The following is a 19,298-nucleotide window of genomic DNA, read 5'->3' as shown; positions in this document are numbered from 1 at the left end:
AGCCAGCTCCCGTTATTATTTTGGACGTGCATAAAACCCCCATCCATGTGTCCATGTGCCCAACGAGAGATAAGATTCCCCTCGTATTTAGAAACATTTAAATTAGAAACATTTAAATGATTTTCCTGTAACAATTGCTTGTTTTCCATTTAATTTGATTAAAAACCAAACTTATTAGAATGGTTCACCGTCCTTGGCTTTATGGTGAGAATGTCCATGGCTTGCATGCAAAACAATTTATAAAACAGTATACTAGGGAGCAGTATAATGGTGAGTGGATGTTCCCAGCTCCTGTGAAAAGTTTGGATGTACGTAAAAACCTCCCACCCCCTGTCTCTCTCAATGCACCTGCCCCTGAAGCGCTAAACAGCACCTGCTTATAATGATAAAGCTGTCATGCACTATGCTCCAGTATGTGGGTGAATCTCCATGTTGTGGATGGACAGAGCATTCGGAAAGTATTCAGACCCCTTGACTTTTTCCATACTTGTTTTTTTCCCTCATCAATCTACACACAATACCCCATAATGACAAAGCAAAAACAGGTTTTTAGAAATGTTAGCGAATCTATATATTAAAAAAAAAACGGAAAAAACAAATCACAGTACTTTGTTGAAGCACCTTTGCCAGCGATTACAGCCTCAATTCTTCTTTGGTATGACGCTACAAGCTTGGCACACCTGTATTTGGGGAGTTTCTCCCATTGTCTTCAGATCCTCTCACGACACAATCCTGTCTCGGAGCTCTACGGACAATTCCTTTGACCTCATGGCTTGGTTTTTGCTCTGACATGCACTGTCAACTGTGGGACCTTATATAGACAGGTTTGTCTTTCCAAATCATATCCAATCAATTGAATTTACCACAGGTGGAAATTGTAGGAACATCTCAAGGATGATCAATGGAAACAGGATGCACCTGAGCTCAATTTTGAGTCTCATAGCAAAGGGTCTGAATATTTATGTAAATAAAGTATATTTGCTTTACATTTTTTATAAATTTGCAAAAATGTCTAAAAACCTGTTTTCGCTTTGTCTTTATGGGGTATTGTGTGTAGATTGATGAGGAAAATAATTAATTTAATCAATTTTAGAATAAGGCTGTAACATAACAAAATGTGGAAAAGGGGAAGGGGTCTGAATACATTCCGAATACACTGTAGATGGGCTGTCATGCGTACATTATGCATAGAAAGGATAAGCAGGCAGGGATCCACCAAACTCAAATGGGAATAGTTTATTTATCATTCTGTGTTCTGCAGCACGAACGGATAGGTAATAAACAGAAATATGATACTGAGATATGGTATATGAATGAGAAGGAGGAGGGAGTTTACAGTGAAAAGATTTTTTTAAATATATAACTCATGTATATCGCATTGATTTGTATAGAAAAATATAGAGATATATGATAGATGAACAATTTGAATTTCATAGTAATACTGAACTCTTAAATGAGTGCTACACATTTGAGGTGGATGCAATGCGTTCCCCCCTTACAAGATCTGGTGCAATGTGCTTTATAAATACCCATCCATTATTACTGTCATTATCAACGGCAACTGTTTAGGGACTGTTTGAAAATTACTGGGGGAAGAGGGGGTCCAACTCGAAATGTAGTTTTTAAAAATGCATCCCCCCTCCCCAACTTTTTTTTTTTTTAGCATGACCCTTCCCTTGTACTTCACGGACCCAGAGGTATTTGAGGAATGTTGACACTATTGGAGGAATTGACAAATCTATGGATAGCCTATAATTTTGTCTGTCAAACAGGTAGGTCTACCTCTTATTTCTAATCAAAAGGGGACCATCGAGCTCTCCCAGAAGCTTGGCTGGTGCGTAAAACCTGTGAATTCAAAAATATGTTGCATAAAGCTTACTTCATTTTATTATTATTTTAACTGCATTAGCTTTGCAGCCTTCTTCAGGGTGTAGGTACAAATCTTTTTCATTCAAAACAGCATTTGTAGGGAACACAGGTGAGCAATCGATGAGCAGCAGGTGCTTCTAATCAAGGTTGCCACTCATCTGCCAATCAGGGATGTGGCTTCTCTGTTCTACCTGCATACAAGTTAGTCACAAAGAAATACAGAATTATAGGGTATGGGAATGGGCACGAAGGGCAATTGAGGGCATCAGGCGTGAATCATTTATGAATCAATTGTCTTAGGTGTCTACTCACTTGGATACATTATATCAATTCATGAGATAGCTTACTACAAAAGACATCAGGCTCAGCCGTTCATAAATATGTGGGGCTAACTCATAAACGATATGCAAAATCTGATATGGACAGTGTTCTTGTACAACAGTTTAAATTTGGCCTATAGGAAGGAGGTGATAGGAATAAATATGCTACAACACAAAGCCTTCTTGTTATTAGTTTCTTTCAAATTAAAATGAAGACTGTTGAAATAAATAACTTGAATTAGCCTAATTTCAGCCCCATGTACTGTCCACCTCCCGACTGATTGTGCCGCGGCTGACACTTCACGTTTCAGCACCCCAAAGCTGTCATGGAAGTTACTTGAATCTGGCTTATTGTCAATAGCTGATAAAAAGCCTCATCATGGGCAACAAAACATGTTATTTCATGGTTTTTGGAGAGGCGAATATCAAAGGTGCAAGTGTGACGAATATGAGCCCGGAGCCATCGGCGGCAATGTGGGTAATGTGGCGTAGGCTAGTGTATAAAGAAAGTATCAAAACCCCTTGATAGGGGAGGCACATGCATGCAGATGGGGAAAGTTGGCTAGGATATAATAAATTATACAGAACAAAATTATAAACGCAACATGCAACAATTTCAAATATTTTACTGAGTTACAGTGCATAGAAGGAAATCATTCAATTGAAATAAATTAAGTAGGCCCTAATCTCTGGATTTGAAATGACTGGCCTGGGGCGCAGCCATTGGTGGGCCTGGAAGGGCATAGGCCCACCCACTTGGGAGCCAGATCCACCCACTGGGTAGCCAGGCCCAGCCAATCAGAATGAGTTTTTCCCCATAAAAGGGCTTTATTACAGACAGACATCCCCCCCCCCCTCTTAGATGATCCCGCAGGTGAAGAAGCTGGGCTGGCATGGACGTACTGTTAAATTCTCTAAAACGACGTTGGTGGCGGACTGTGCTCGAGAAATGAACATTCAATTCTCTGGCAACAGCTCTGTTGGACATTCCTGCAGTCAGCATGCCAATTGCACGCTCCCTCAAAACTTGAGACATCTGTGGCATTGTGTTGTGTGACAAAACTGCACATTTTAGAATGGCCTTTTATTGTCCCCAGCATAAGCTGCACCTGTGTTATGATCATGCTGTTTAATCAGCTTCTTGATATGTCACACCTATCAGGTGGATGGATTATCTTGGCAAAGGAGAAATTCTCACTAACAGGGATGTAAACAAATTTGTGCTTAACATTTGAGAGAAATACGCTTTTTGTGCGTATGGAACATTTCTGGGATCTTTTATTTCAACTCATGGAAAATGGGACCAACACTTTACATGTTGCATTTATATTTTTGTTCAGTATATATAGGAAAACCTGCAAAACAGCTAATGTAAACCAGGGAACAATGCACTACCCTCCCCTGTGCCCAATAAAAATCCACACAACCCTCTCCAAAGCAAAAAAACTAAGTTACACCCCCCTCTCCTATTTTGGACCCCCTCCCCCCCAGTAATTTTCTAACTGTCCCTTACGTGAGAGTAAGATCACCTGTGCTGTTGATCAAAATAAGTGAAAGTAAGTGAGAGTATCCACACTGTCTCTGCTTCCCTAAGGACCTATGTATCTCCTGTATTATCCTGTATTAATTACAGGAGAACCAGCTGCAGTTACAACAGTGGAAACAGGTGGGTCTGCAGCTACGCGACATAGCCTCTCTCTTTGATGACTACACACCATTTGAAGCCATTTAATAGCCCATGTTTAAACCCCCTGTCGCCAAGACTTTTCGTCCTTTACTGTTTATCAAAAGAATGTAATACATCTGTGGAGAAGACTGAGGAGATGAAAAGATGAGGGTACACCAAATGGAGTCGAAATGGCCTCAAATTCACAGTCTCGTTAGAGAGCAGCCTGTAACAGCAGAGAGATGACACCATTTTGTGTCACGACTGATCTGTTCCACCATTTTGGAAAACAACTACCTGGGATTTACACCTACACACTCCCACCACCATCATCATCATCATCACCACGACCATGACCATCACCATTATTATCACCATCATCATCAGAACCATCTCTGACCTCACCATGGGCTCTATTTCAAAATTGTAAAATGCAAAACAAGACAGAGCTATTATAATGTTATTCTACACAACTTACTGTAACAGCTTAACAAGTGACCTCAAATCAAACAGATGGAAAGAAATAGAGGGAGAAAGACACAGAGTGGCGTTTAGATGAGGCAGAAATGGAGGGAGGAGGAAGGGATGGAGTAGGTTAGACAGTAATGGAGAAACGGAGGGAGAAGGTGGACATAGATGTCAATGAAAGAGAAATGAAGGAAATGAAGAGAATGGAGGGATGACCCTGGTTAGACAATGCCAGATATATAGAGACGGGGGGAAGGAGATGGAAAGACTAAGAAAAGAAAAGCCTTTATGCAGTGTTAAAAGTTGATGAGCCCCACAGACAGGACTGACACAGGACTGAGTCTTACCTTGATGTTGTCAAAGGAGGCCTTGTTGGTGACATCGTAGAGCAAGATGAGAGCTGTGGAGAGAACACAGACATAGAGCATATCAACAGGATATCTATGGACGGCTTCCACTAGAATCACTATGATAAGACTTGATAGAAATTAAAGAGAAAAGACAAAAAAAGGGACTTTAAAACCTTTTAAATTGATCTTTAATATTTGGCGTGATGTCATGAAATTAAAACAGGAAATAGAATGGTGTAGAACTTCCATCTGAGGTTGGAAATTATGAATATAATCATGTAATCAGCCGAGCCAGAATGTTCACGCTTAGACCACAGTGAGCTTGCTATATTCACAGCCCAGATGGCTTGTACCACAGTGATATAACAATATTCATCAACACATAACAATCATAATGACATTTACACCTCTTTGAAGCCAATACTGTACTTTGTAAATTTGAAAAATAATATTGTCCTCTTAGCTCATGTAACAGTGACATGACAACCTGTACATAACATTTGGTGCCAGAAAGTATACCTCACATAAGGGTGTACAAGAAATCACTCCACAGGGACTTAGCTAGACTCTCATCTACTAAAAATATTTGGGAATGAGCTTTTTGATCCAAACCCTTTCTCCACCCTCACACTCCGCTCCACACCTCCTTTTGGCATTTCGCTCCCAATTTATTTATGGGTTAATCCATTATACTTTTTTTATTTGTTGGGGGGGATTCTGTGAAGGGTGCATAATATGCTGTAATTACTGCATGGCTGGGTAGAATGGAGCTGTAGCCTGCTCTCTCTCTCTCACTGATAACACAGCAAGGACTATTTACACACCACCGGTAGAGCGGAGAGAAAGAGAAACAGAGAGAGAGAGAGAGCGGGAGGGAGAGAGAGAGAGAGAGAGAGAGAGAGAGAGAGAGAGAGCGGGAGGGAGAGAGAGAGAGAGAGAGAGAGAGAGAGAGAGAGAGAGAGAGAGAGAGAGAGAGAGAGAGAGAGAGAGAGAGAGAGAGAGAGAGAGAGATATGTTCTGTCTACTGGAGTACAGCAGCTGTGATATACAGCCTTGAACAGAACAGAACAGGTCTGAATGCAGCTGTCTTTATCAGCATCTAACAGACGAGTGAGAGGAGGAGAAAAAACACACCTCCTTTCCTCTCCTTCACCCTCTCCAATCAAATGATCTCTCCTGTAACAGTGAGAGGTAGAGGTGAAGGTCCCAGTGGTGACTGAGGTAAACTATCAATCACTCACTTCATTTGTGTTTATTCTTTATTTGTATTTTATTCAAAACTATTCAAAAATCTCACATTTGTCTGAGAAGAAGGACAACTCTAATGGTGGGCTGAATAAAATAAACAACAATGCTAAACTATTTGTCTTTGTTCCATGGCAATCCTTTCTTCCTCTTCTTAATATGCTGTAATTATCGCATGGCTGGGTAGAATGGAGCCGTAACCTGCTCTGTCGCCCTCACCGATAACACAGCAAGGCTTTTTACACACCACCGGTGGAGCGGGAGAGAAAGAGAGAGAGAGAGAGAGGAGAGAGAGAGAGAGAGAGAGAGAGAGAGAGAGAGAGAGAGAGAGAGAGAGAGAGAGAGAGAGGAGAGGAGAGAGAGGAGAGAGAGAGAGAGAGAGAGAGAGAGAGAGAGAGAGAGAGAGAGAGAGAGAGAGAGAGAGAGAGAGGAGAGAGAGAGAGAGAGAGAGAGAGAGAGAGAGAAGAGAGAGAGAGAGAGAGAGAGGAGAGAGAGAGAGAGAGGAGAGAGAGAGAGAGAGAGAGAGAGGGAGAGGGAGAGAGAGAGAGAGGAGAGAGAGAGAGAGAGAGAGAGAGAGAGAGAGAGAGAGAGAGAGAGAGAGAGAGAGAGAGAGAGAGAGAGAGAGAGAGAGAGGGAGAGGTGAGAGGAGGATGGAGATGTTCTGTCTACTGGAGTACAGCAGCTGTGATATACAGCCTTGAACAGAACAGAACAGGTCTGAATGCAGCTGTCTATATCAGCCTCTAACAGATGAGTGAGAGGAGAAAAAACACACCTCCTCTCCTCTCCTTCACCCTCTCCAATCAAATAATCTCTCCTGTAACAGTGAGAGGTGAAGGTCCTGGTGGCGATTGAGTTAAACTGTTGCTCCCAGGGGTTCCCAGTCACCAAAATCTGAGGCTTGGAACTCAATATTTTTAAATAATGGGCATTTTTATAAGGGAGGAATGGCGACTCAAGATACATTAAGGAAATGGCCAACGATGGCAGGTGGTGTTCAAATAGTTATCCTTTGCACAACACACACAGCTAATCTAAAATACCCACATACAACAACGTATAGCCATTAAAACATCCAAGGAAAAAAACTTCAGACAAACATCCTGTAGCCCAATGCATCAACCCAGCGTAAAACACCTGTCAGCTGCCAACCATTGAGAATACACAGATGCTATGCGCTTGACAGTGACAGCTGTATGCCCATTTTTCTGTTGCCTAAGGGGGACTAGGGCTAGGTGACAGTGATAAAGAGTGTGTGAGTGGATGCCAGGATCCAGAAAACAGACAGTGAAACAGGCAGAGAACGCTGCCTTCTGACTGTCTGTGTATTTCTGTTTCTGTGTTTCTGTGCATGCGTGTGTCGAGCGCATGTTCCTGCCTGTCTGTCTGTCTGTCTGGAACTATATCTGAAAAGTGCCATGTCACAACCACCCACATGTACATCAACAGATAATCCTCATCATCATTATTAATAATGAAAACATCCTCCTTTGATCAGATAACAATAATTGTTTCCCATTCTGATAACTGTTACAACTTCTTTGGATTATCAATCAAATCAGACTAAGATATTACATAGAAAGAATAACGTGCATTAGAAATGTGCACCTTAAAATACATGGGATATCCCATCAGTTCAATATCTATAGTGCCTTCAGAACGTATTGACTTATTCCACATTTAGTTGTGTTACAGCCTGAAATGAATTTAATAGATGTTCTTTCTCACCCATCTACACAGAATACCCCATAATGAAAAAGTGAAAATATGTTTTTAGAATTGTTTTCAAATTTATTGAAAACGAAATACAGAAATATCTCATTTACATAAGTATTCAACACTTTGTAGAAGCACCTTTGGAAGCAATTACAGCTGTGAGTCTTTCTGGATAAGTCTCTGAGCTTTCCACACTTGGATTGTGCAACATTTTCCCATTATTCTTTTCTAAATTCTTCAAGCTCTGTCAAATTGGTTGTTGATCATTGCTAGACAACTATTTTCAGAAGGATACTAAGCTAACAGATGGTCATACCATGAATCATTTAGCTATTGATTTTGAATTTTAGGAATCCTTTAGGTATAAAAATATATATATATTTAAAAATGATTTGATAAAATATTGAATTTGGCCTTTACTACTATAGCCCATAGAAACGCATTGAATAACACACTCATAAATGCCAAAAACAACAAAAAAGTCCCAAAATAAATCATAAGGAATAAGGTTTTGAAGTGTCTGTCCTATATCTAGAAGATATAAGAAAGCTCAGGAAATATTTTTGTTTTTGTGGACACATATTTCATCCCTTATTTTTGCTGGATCAAAACTACCTCCATACTGCCATTCATTTGTATGGGTTACATTCAGATGAGTCTGTGACACTTGTGGGGGTCGTAGAGCAAAACGGAGAACACGATCATGTTCGTGAGAGTCCAAACAGTTTGGATGCTACAGACAGAAGTTGGCACATCAGCGTTACCGACTTCAGATTAATCCTGTGACACTTGTGGGGGTCGTAGAGCATCGTGTTCATGAGAGTCTCATCTTTCCATAGAGTGGTCATATTAGTTTGTAGGACGTTACAGACATTTTCGTGAGAAGACCAATTTTTGGGATGTCTCATCGTCTGACAAATATCGCTGTAGCTCAGCCACCTTCCACTGCAGATGTTGATGGCCGACATTGGCGGATGCAGTGGATTGAGATGCAGCCCAAGCATGATATCTCTATCTTAAACTGACAGATTTTGATGGGGAGGTTTTTATTATGTTACTTAGGTAGACTCTTAATTCATATGCAGCAGGCAGCCTGTAGAGATGAGTTTGATGGATCACACTCTCAATGTTCCACCTATAACCCACTAAGTAATTCCCTTAGTGCTTGGTTTTTATCTTCCTCAATTTCTCTCCTCCCTCCATCTCAATCTCGTTCTTCTTTTTCCTACATGTATTTCCCTGTCCTTCCTGTTTTTAACTATTCCCCCTTCAATATCTCTCTCCACCTGCTGTTCCTCTCTCCTCCATCTCTCAACTTCATCTTCTCTCTCTGTTTTCCTCTCCTCCCTCTATTTCCTTCTGCTCCCTCTGTTTCTCTCTCCTTCTTCCATCTCTTTCTCCGTTTCTCTCTGCTTCCCCTGTTTCCCTCTCCTCAATCCACCCTGTCCCCCTGAGATGTGAGATATTTATCCTGGGGCTGCTGATGAGCAGAATGCATGGGGAGACATTAGGGAGGAGAGGAGTGGAGCAACTAAAGATGATAGAGAGGATGAGAAAACAAGCCGGATGAGGAGAGGAGGAGTGCACCGACAGTGCTGAGAGTGCTGAAAACTGCACCGACAGTGCTGAGAGCACTCCAAACTGCACCGACAGTGCTGAGAGCACTCCAAACTGTGATACTCCAAATCAGCCCACTCCATTTCATCTCTTTATCTCTATCAATCACTCACTTCATTTGTTCTTTATTCTTCATTTGTATTTTATTTAAAACATCTGTAATGGTGGGCTGAATAAAATAAACAACAATGCTAAACTATTTTTATTTGTTCCATGACAATCCTTTCTTCCTATTATTTTTAGTTCTCTATCCCTGCGTGTGCCAAGCCTGCCAGCAAGCCCCACATCAAGCCCCACTCCCACAGTTTGGCCGGCATTAGTGACACAAGCACGTATCTGCAAGCCCTAATTCACACTGTACTCACAGACCACTCTATTCCCCCAGTGCCACTCTGGGGTACAATGATAAAAGTTATATTCCCCAGCCCAGCAAGCACTGACAAACAGAGAGACCAGCAGAGAGACTAGCAACAGGTCTCCTAGTAGGCAGGGCAAATTAAACTGCCAAAATAAACTGCAACATCCTGCTCCTTCCCTGACTTTTTCTAAATATTTATATTTTACATTGCTCAGTTGTCATAATTTTCAAATCACAAACAGAAAAGTATTTAGAGGCTGTTTACCTGTTTTTTTTAACAGCTGTTACTAACTTAAGGGGCCAAGACAAAACGTACTGTTAAATTAAACATGCCAATGTGTGTCTATGATGCCCATAAAGATCCTTGGAGTTGCTGATTAACTGACCATCAGGTCTAGATAGAATATGCCTATAATAGCTTCCATATTGGTAAAGGGGTGAATTCCGAATCAACACATTTAAAATAATCTATTCATTTCAATGGTTTAGCCACTTGGTTGGTAGCCCCTCTCCCCCCATCGAAACTTACATAGGCTATCAAGTACAGGGTAATTTCTGGCCCTGCTGATCATTTATGGTAATGTGCATCTTCAGGCATGGTATTTAGCAAAGGATAGATTCTCATCACCCTCTATTCAAGGGATACTTCAGGATTTTGGCAATGAGGCCCTTTATGATGAGGAGCAAGCGGTGGCTGTAAGCTCGTAGCTCTCATTCGCGCCACCGCTCGCTCTGTTTGCTACAAAAATATGTTGTAACGTGTCACTCTGATCTTAAAGGGATAGTGTGAAATTTTGGCAATTTAACACTTATTCTACTTCCCCAGAGTCAAATGAACCCGTGGATAACATTTGTATGTCTTTGCGTGCATTTTGAATGAAGTTGAAGGTAGTTTTGCAAGCAATTGCAAACTAGCATTCCCATAGACTTCCAGTCATTGCGTTAATTTGAGTCAGCAATTGCACTAACGCTAGTTAGCAACTTCCTTCGAACTGCATGCAGAGACATAACAATGGTATCCATGAGTTCATCTGACTATGCGTAAGTAGAAAAAGGGCTTGATTGCCAAACTCTCACACTATCCATTTTAAAGCATGTCTCGGAAGAAATACAATGCATTCGGAAACTATTCAGACCCCTTGACCTTTTCCACATTTTGTTACATTACAGCCTATTTTAAAATTGATTAAATCGTTTTTTTCCCTCATCAATCTACACACAATACCCCATAATGACAAAACAGAAACAGGTTTGTGGAATTTTGTGCCCTAAAAAAATGATATCACATTTATATAAGTATTCAGACCTTTTACTCAGTACTTTGTTGAAGCACCTTTGGCAACGATTACAGCCTTGAGTCTTCTTGGGTATGACGCTACAAGCTTGGCACACTTGTATTTGGGGAGTTTCTCCCATTCTTCTCTGCAGATCCTCTCAAGCTCTGTCAGGTTGGATGGGGAGCGTCGCTGCACAGCTATTTTCAGGTCTCTCCAGAGATGTTCAATCGAGTTCAAGTCCGGGCTCTGGCTGGGCCACACAAGGACATTCAGAGACATGTCCCGAAGCCACTCCTGCATTGTCTTGGCTGTATGCTTAGGGACGTTGTCCTGTTGGAAGGTTAACCTTCGCCCCAGTCTGAGGTCCTGAGCGCTCTGGAGCAGGTTTTCATCAGAAATCTCTCTGTACTTTGCTTCGGTCATCTTTCCCTCGATCCTGACTAGTCTCCCAGTCCCTGCCGCTGAAAAACATCCCCACAGCATGATGCTGCGACCACCAAGCTTCACCGTAGGGATGGTGCCAGGTTTCCTCCAGATGTGACGCTTGGCATTCAGGCCAAAGAGTTCAATCTTGGTTTCATCAGACCAGAGAATCTTGTTTCTCATTGTCTGAGAGTCTTTTGATGCCTTTTGGCAAACTCCAAGCGGGCTGTCATGTGCCTTTTACTGAGGAGTGGCTTCCATCTGGCCACTCTACCATAAAGGCCTGATTGGTGGAGTGCTGCAGAGATGGTTGTCCTCCTGGAAGGTTCTCCCATCTCAACAGAGGAGCTCTGGAGCTTTGTCAGAGTGACCATCGGGTTCTTGGTCATCTCCCTGACCAAGGCCCTTCTCCCCCGATTGCTCAGTTTGGCCGGGCGGCCAGCTCTAGGAAGAGTCTTGGTGGTTCCAAACTTCTTCCATTTAAGAATGATGGAGGCCATTGTGTTCTTGGGGACCTTCAATGCTGCAAAAAATTGTTGGTACCCTTCCCCTGATCTGTGCCTCGACACAGTCCTGTCTCACAGCTCTCCAGACAATTCCTTCAACCTCATGGCTTGGATTTTGCTCTGACATGCACCGTCAACTGTGGGCAGTGGTGTAAAGTACTTAAATAAAAATACTTGAAAGTACTACTTCAGTCGTTTTTTGGGGAATCTGTACTTGACTTAACTATTAATATTTTTGACAACTTTTACTTTTACTTCATTACATTCCTAAATAAAAGTATGTACTTTTTACTCCATACATTTTCCCTGACACCCAAAATGTTGAATGCTTCGTAGGATAGGAAAATTGCCTAATTCACACATTTATTAAGAGAACATCCATGGTCATCCCTACTGCCTCTGATCTGGCAGACTCACTAAACACATGATTTGTTTGTAAATGACGTCTGAGTGTTGGAGCTATCCGTAAAAAAAAAAAAATATGCTGTCTGGTTGGCTTTATATAAGGAATTTGAAATTATTTATACTTTTACTTCTGACCCTTAAGTATATTTAAAACCAAATACTTTTAGATTTTTACTCAAGTAGTATTTTACTGGGTGACTTTCACTTTTACTTGAGTCATTTTCTATTAAGGTATCTTTACTTTTACTCAAGTATGACAATTGGGTACTTTTTCCACCACTGACTGTGGGACCTTATATAGACAGGGGTCTGCCTTTCCAAATCATGTCCAATCAATTGAATTTACCACAGGTGGACTCCAATAAAGTTGTAGAAACATGTCAAGGATGATTAATGGAAACAGGATGAACCTGAGTTTAATTTCGAGTCTCATAGCAAAGGGTCTGAATACTTATGTAAATAAGGTATAAAAAAAAAAAAAAAATTACATCATATACAGTGGCTTGCGAAAGTATTCATCCCCCCTTGGCATTTTTCCTATTTTGTTGCCTTACAACCTGGAATTAAAATGGATTTTTGGGGGGTTTGTATCATTTGAAGATGCAAACAATTTTTTGGGGTGAAACAAACAAAAAATAAGACAAAAAAACAGAAAACTTGAGTGTGCATAACTATTCACCCCCCCAAAGTCAATAGTTTGTAGAGCCACCTTTTGCAGCAATTACAGCTGCAAGTCTCTTGGGGTATGTCTCTATAAGCTTGGCACATCTAGCCATTGGGATTTTTGCCCATTCTTCATGGCAAAACTGCTCTAGCTCCTTCAAGTTGGATGGGTTCCGCTGGTGTACAGCAATCTTTAAGTCATACCACATATTCTCAATTGGATTGAGGTCTGGGCTTTGACTAGGCCATTCCAAGACATTTTAAATGTTTCCCCTTAAACCACTCAAGTGTTGCTTTAGCAGTATGCTTAGGGTCATTGTCCTGCTGGAAGGTGAACCTCCGTCCCAGTCTCAAATATCTGGAAGACTGAAACAGGTTTCCCTCAAGAATTTCCCTGTATTTAGCACAATCCATCAAAAAGATGGTGTTCTAGGAGTGATGAGAGGTGTTGGTTTGCGCCAGACATAGCGTTTTCTTTGATGGGCAAAAAGCTCAATTTTAGTCTCATCTGACCAGAGTACCTTCTTCCATATATTTGAGGAGTCTCCCACATGCCTTTCGGCGAACACCAAACGTGTTTGCTTAATTTATTCTTTAAGCAATGGCTTTTTTCTGGCCACTCTTCTGTAAAGCCCAGCTCTGTTGAGTGTACGGCTTAAAGTGGTCCTATGGACAGAGACTCCAATCTCCGCTGTAGAGCTTTGCAGCTCCTTCAGGGTTATCTTTGGTCTCTTTGTTGCCTCTCTGATTAATGCCCTCCTTGCCTGGTCCGTGAGTTTGGTGGGCGGCCCTCTCTTGTTAGGTTTGTTGTGGTGCCATATTCTTTCCATTTTTTAATAATGGATTTAATGGTGCTCCGTGGAATGTTCAAAGTTTCGGATATTTTTTTATAACCCAACCCTGATCTGTACTTCTCTACAACTTTGTCCCTGACCTCTTTGGAGAGCTCCTTGGTCTTCATGGTTCCGCTTGCTTGGTGGTGCCCCTTGCTTAGTGGCACTGCAGAGTCTGGGGCCTTTCAGAACAGGTGTATATATACTGAGATCATGTGACAGATCATGTGACACTTAGATTGCACAGAGGTGGACTTTATTTAACTAATTATGTGACTTCTGAAGGTAATTGGTTGCACCAGATCTTATTTAGGGGCTTCATAGCAAAGGGGGTGAATACATATGCACAAACCACTTTTCCGTTATTAAATTTTTAGAATTGTTTTCATTTCACTTCACCAATTTGGACTATTTTGTGTATGTCCATTACATGAAATCCAAATAAAAATCCATTTAAATTACAGGTTGTAATGCAACAAAATAGGAAAAACGCCAAGGGGGATGAATACTTTTGCAAGGCACTGTATTTTGGGAGTGGTGGGCCACCGCTGCTAAATGAATATATAGGGGAAACACTGACACACACGCACCTACACACTTTTCACGATCTACTTCTTCTCTACATCCCCAGTACACTTGACTACAAATACAACACAGCTTAACTGTATAAACACAACAATCAAGCCTCTTCTCAAGTAGGATAACGTTTATTTCATTGATCCTTAACATGACTAATGCGTGCACCAATTTCCCAAACTGAACTCTTCTCCCCTCCAGCTGAAAACAAGGCTTGTCTGCGAGTCTCATTACAGTGGTGTAACAGAGTGGATCCCAGCTCACCACCTCCACATCAGCAGGCCACACAGCAGGCAGAGGAGAAACTGTCAGCAATCTGCTTATCCTCCCTGGAAAGATTAGTAGTTTATTTATGTGTATATGTGTGTCTGTCTGTCTGTCTGTGATTTCCTTTATCACTGTGCATCCGTATGTTTGTGTGCATTCCCCTGCTCAGGATGGCCTACAGCATCACATCTGTCTGGGACTGACGGACCTGCTCCCGAAATAGCACGCACGCATGCACACACAGACACACAGACACACACACAACTAGTGTTCTGTTTCCCACTGTGTGAGAGGCAGGCTAATCAGCCCACCCAGTGGTTAGCAGAGGAGAACCAGAGTAATACATCTCCTAATACACACACACACACTTAAATATGAGTCACACACACCCAGCTTGATGAACAACCATCAGCCAATGTCCACCAACGGAGGAGGAGATGAATGGCAGCCAGGATATTGTATGGTACTTTTTAAATACACACACACACACACACACACACACACACACACACATACACACACAGCTTACCATGAGCGTCACGGTAGTAGGCGTGTGTGATGCTGCGGAACCTTTCTTGCCCAGCAGTGTCCCAGATCTGAAGAGGACATATGACATCATCAATCTCCCACTCTATAATGACTGTTCTTACTCATCAATGGGCCTACAGCAGCTCAATTAATGAACTGGTCAAAACTGAGGATATGAATCATATGAATTAAATGCATTTTCTTCTCTGGGAAAATGTTTATGTAGTCTATTCATAGTCACAATGACTATAATCCACTTTGAATTCACAACGGCAACACCAAGCACTCTGCCCATCATGAAAAGGCTTCTGCCTGTCTGGTTGAGTTACAGTAGAGTGAAAAAAGGAGAGATGGTTGACAAGACATTGGATGTATAGCTGGGGTCGTAACCCTCCTCTGTCCTCTCTGGCCCAGGCCTTATCAGTGTTAACCTCTGCCCCTTCCATGGCACGCTCTTTCTCTCACACACCATCACTCTATCATCCATCTATCTATCTGGCTGATGAGAGACAGGCTGAGGGCATGAATAATAATGTAACGAGGAAGGGAGGCAAGTGAGCTGACAAACACAGACACATACACTATATATACAAAAGTATGTGGACACCCCTTCAAATTAGTGGATTTGGCTATTTCAGCCACACCCGTTGCTGACAGGTGTATGAAATCGAGCACACAGCCATGCAATCTCCATAGACAAACAAGCTAGCTGTGCCACTAGAGATCCTGGTTCGAATCCAGGCTCTGTCGTAGCCGGCCGCGACCGGGAGACCCATGGGGCGGCGCAGCGTCGTCCAGGATAGGGGAGGGAATGGCCGGCAGGGATGTAGCGCAGTTGGTTGAGCATGGCGTTTGCAACGCCAGGGTTGTGGGTTCGATTCCCACGGGGGGCCAGTAAAAATATATATATATATATATATACAGTATATATAAAAAATTATCATGTATGCACTCACTAACTGTAAGTCGCTCTGGATAAGAGCGTCTGCTAAATGACTAAAATGTAAATGTACTTTCCTAATTCTACAGTCAGGCCACTGTCTTTCTCTCACACCAGTCTCTCTTATCTTGTGTCCCCTGCCCAGTATTCATTGATACAGCTCTCAGATGATAAACATACGGTCCGTGCTATTCAGCATCCTTTGGACGTCCCTACCCCATTGAAGTTGACATTTAAAATGGTTAAGGTTAGGTAAGGGAATTGGTTACAGTGGGGAAAAAAAGTATTTAGTCAGCCACCAATTGTGCAAGTTCTCCCACTTAAAAAGATGAGAGAGGCCTGTAATTTTCCTCATAGGTACACGTCAACTATGACAGACAAAATGAGAAAAAAAAATCCAGAAAATCACATTGTAGGATTTTTAATGAATTTATTTGCAAATTATGGTGGAAAATAAGTATTTGGTCAATAACAAAAGTTTCTCAATACTTTGTTATATACCCTTTGTTGGCAATGACACAGGTCAAACGTTTTCTGTAAGTCTTCACAAGGTTTTCACACACTGTTGCTGGTATTTTGGCCCATTCCTCCATGCAGATCTCATCTAGAGCAGTGATGTTTTGGGGCTGTCGCTGGGCAACACAGACTTTCAACTCCCTCCAAAGATTTTCTATGGGGTTGAGATCTGGAGGCCACTCCAGGACCTTGAAATGCTTCTTACGAAGCCACTCATTCGTTGCCCGGGCGGTGTGTTTGGGATCATTGTCATGCTGAAAGACCCAGCCACGTTTCATCTTCAATGCCCTTGCTGATGGAAGGAGGTTTTCACTCAAAATCTCACGATACATGGCCCCATTCATTCTTTCATTTACACGGATCAGTCGTCCTGGTCCCTTTGCAGAAAAACAGCCCCAAAGCATGATGTTTCCACCCCCATGCATCACAGTAGGTATGGATGCAACTCAGCATTCTTTGTCCTCCAAACACGACGAGTTGAGTTTTTACCAAAAAGTTATATTTTGGTTTCATCTGACCATATGACATTCTCCCAATCATCTTCTGGATCATCAAAATGCACTCTAGCAAACTTCAGATGGGCCTGGACATGTACTGGCTTAAGCAGGGGGACACGTCTGCACTGCAGGATTTGAGTCCCTGGCGGCGTAGTGTGTTACTGATGGTAGGCTTTGTTATTTTGATCCCAGCTCTCTGCAGGTCATTCACTAGGTCCCCCCGTGTGGTTCTGGGATTTTTGCTCACCGTTCTTGTGATCATTTTGACCCCACGGGGTGAGATCTTGCGTGGCGCCCCAGATCGAGGGAGATTATCAGTGGTCTTGTATGTCTTCCATTTCCTAATAATTGCTCCCACAGTTGATTTATTCAAACCAAGCTGCTTACCTATTGCAGATTCAGTCTTCCCAGCCTGGTGCAGGTCTACAATGTTGTTTCTGGTGTTCTTTGACAGCTCTTTGGTCTTGGCCATAGTGGAGTTTGTAGTGTGACTGTTTGAGGTTGTGGACAGGTGTATTTTATACTAATAACAAGTTCAAACAGGTGCCATTAATACAGGTAACGAGTGGAGGACAGAGGAGCCTCTTAAAGAAGAAGTTACAGGTCTGTGAGAGCCAGAAATCTTGCTTGTTTGTAGGTGACCAAATACTTATTTTCCACCATCATTTGCAATTAAATTCATTAAAAATCCTACAATGTGATTTTCTGGATTTTTTTTCCTCAATTTGTCTGTCATAGTTGACGTGTACCTATGATGAAAATTACAGGCCTCTCTCATCTTTTTAAGTGGGAGAACTTGCACAATTGGTGGCTGACTAAATACTTTTTTTCCCCACTGTATGTGTAAGGTTAGAGTAAGGGTTAAGGTTAGGGTTATGGTTTAGGGTTGGGACATCCCAAGGATTCCAGATAGCACTGACCATAAACATATAGGAGCTATGGATGCAAGGACTGGCCATCCATTATATAAAAATTATATATATTATATATATGTTTTGAGGCTATACAGTGTTTTTTTCTTCTTCAGTTAAACAGGCCTATGTTTGGTTCTGATGGGAAAGAACAACAAGCATGTATAACTTATTTTCTTCAAGAATCAATGGGTATACTTTCACAGTGCCTAGTGAAAGTCTACACACCCTTGAACAGTTTTCACATTTGAGATTGACTCCTTTACTGTCCAGCCACACCAGCTCAGGCTCAGGGTGCCAGCCTTCAGATTCACATTTTGAGTATTTGGCACATGGTGGTGGAAGGTGGAGACAGTCCATCAGAGAGGCTGAGGGTGAAGAGACAGAGTCTGCTGGTAGGGAGACTGTCACGTTCGTTCATAGACGGGTCAGACCAAGGCGCAGGGTAGGGGCCGGGTGGGCATTACTCCTCGGAGGCGGATTCGGCTCCGGGCGTGACAACCACCTATTCTCCGCCTCTCTGTTGCGCCCCTGGTCTGGTCTGGACCTCGGCGCGCTGCTTCCCCTCTCCTTCCTCCCACTATACTCCAAGCCCTGTCTGGACCCTGGTGTGGGAGACCCCGAACCTGGAGAGGGGCTGACGTCTGGGTCTGGACTGGAGCTGGACCGGGCACCGGTGGAGCGGACTGATAAGGCTCCGGACTGGAGCCGCTGACCGGAGCTGGACTGGGCACCGGTGGAGCGGACTACTCTGGCTCCGGAGTGGAGCCGCTGACCGGATCTGGACTGGACCCCGGAGGAGCGGACTGCTCTGGCTCCGGAGTGGAGCCGCTGACCGGAGCTGGATCAGGCACCGGTGGAGCGGACTGCTCTGGCTCCGGAGTGGAGCCGCTGACCGGAGCTGGACTGGACCCCGGTGGAGTGGACTGCTCTGGCTCCGGAGTGGAGCAGCTGACCGGAGCTGGATCAGGCACCGGTGGAGCGGACTGCTCTGGCTCCGGACTGGAGCAGCTGACCGGAGCTGGATCAGGCACCGGTGGAGCGGACTGCTCTGGCTCCAGACTAGAGCTGCTGACTGGTGCCGGACTAGGCACCGGTGGAACGGGCACGGGACTGGACACACTCACCAATGGTCTGGTGCGAGGAGCAGGCACGGGCCGAACCGGACTGGCGACACGCACCACTGGCTCATGCTGATTGAGTTAGAATAACAGACTGGAAGCTTTAAAAGGAGGGTGGTGCTTGAAATCATTGTTCTTCCTCTGTTAACCATGGTTACCTGCAGGGAAACACGTGCCGCCATCATTGCTTTGCACAAAAAGGGCTTCACAGGCAAGGATATTGCTG

General features: G+C 43.0%; 1 protein-coding gene across 1 annotated transcript in view; it reads right to left on the bottom strand.

Annotated features, from left to right (window-relative positions):
• The window catches only part of LOC311100455 (ras-related protein Rab-26-like), a gene marked incomplete at both ends in the record, with an annotated part of 98,702 nt that overhangs the window by 32,933 nt on the left and 46,471 nt on the right, over positions 1–19,298 (bottom strand). The window contains 2 exons of the mRNA XM_084141375.1: positions 4,671–4,723; positions 15,089–15,155. Of these exons, the coding sequence (XP_083997501.1) occupies positions 4,671–4,723; positions 15,089–15,155 (120 nt within the window). The remainder of the gene's footprint in view (positions 1–4,670; positions 4,724–15,088; positions 15,156–19,298) is intronic.

Source organism: Coregonus lavaretus (assembly GCF_964263955.1).
Source record: "Coregonus lavaretus genome assembly, chromosome: 25".
Lineage (NCBI taxonomy): Eukaryota > Metazoa > Chordata > Actinopteri > Salmoniformes > Salmonidae > Coregonus > Coregonus lavaretus.
The sequence above is the reverse complement of the archived record's forward strand: the minus strand, read 5'-3'. Positions and strand labels throughout refer to the sequence as shown.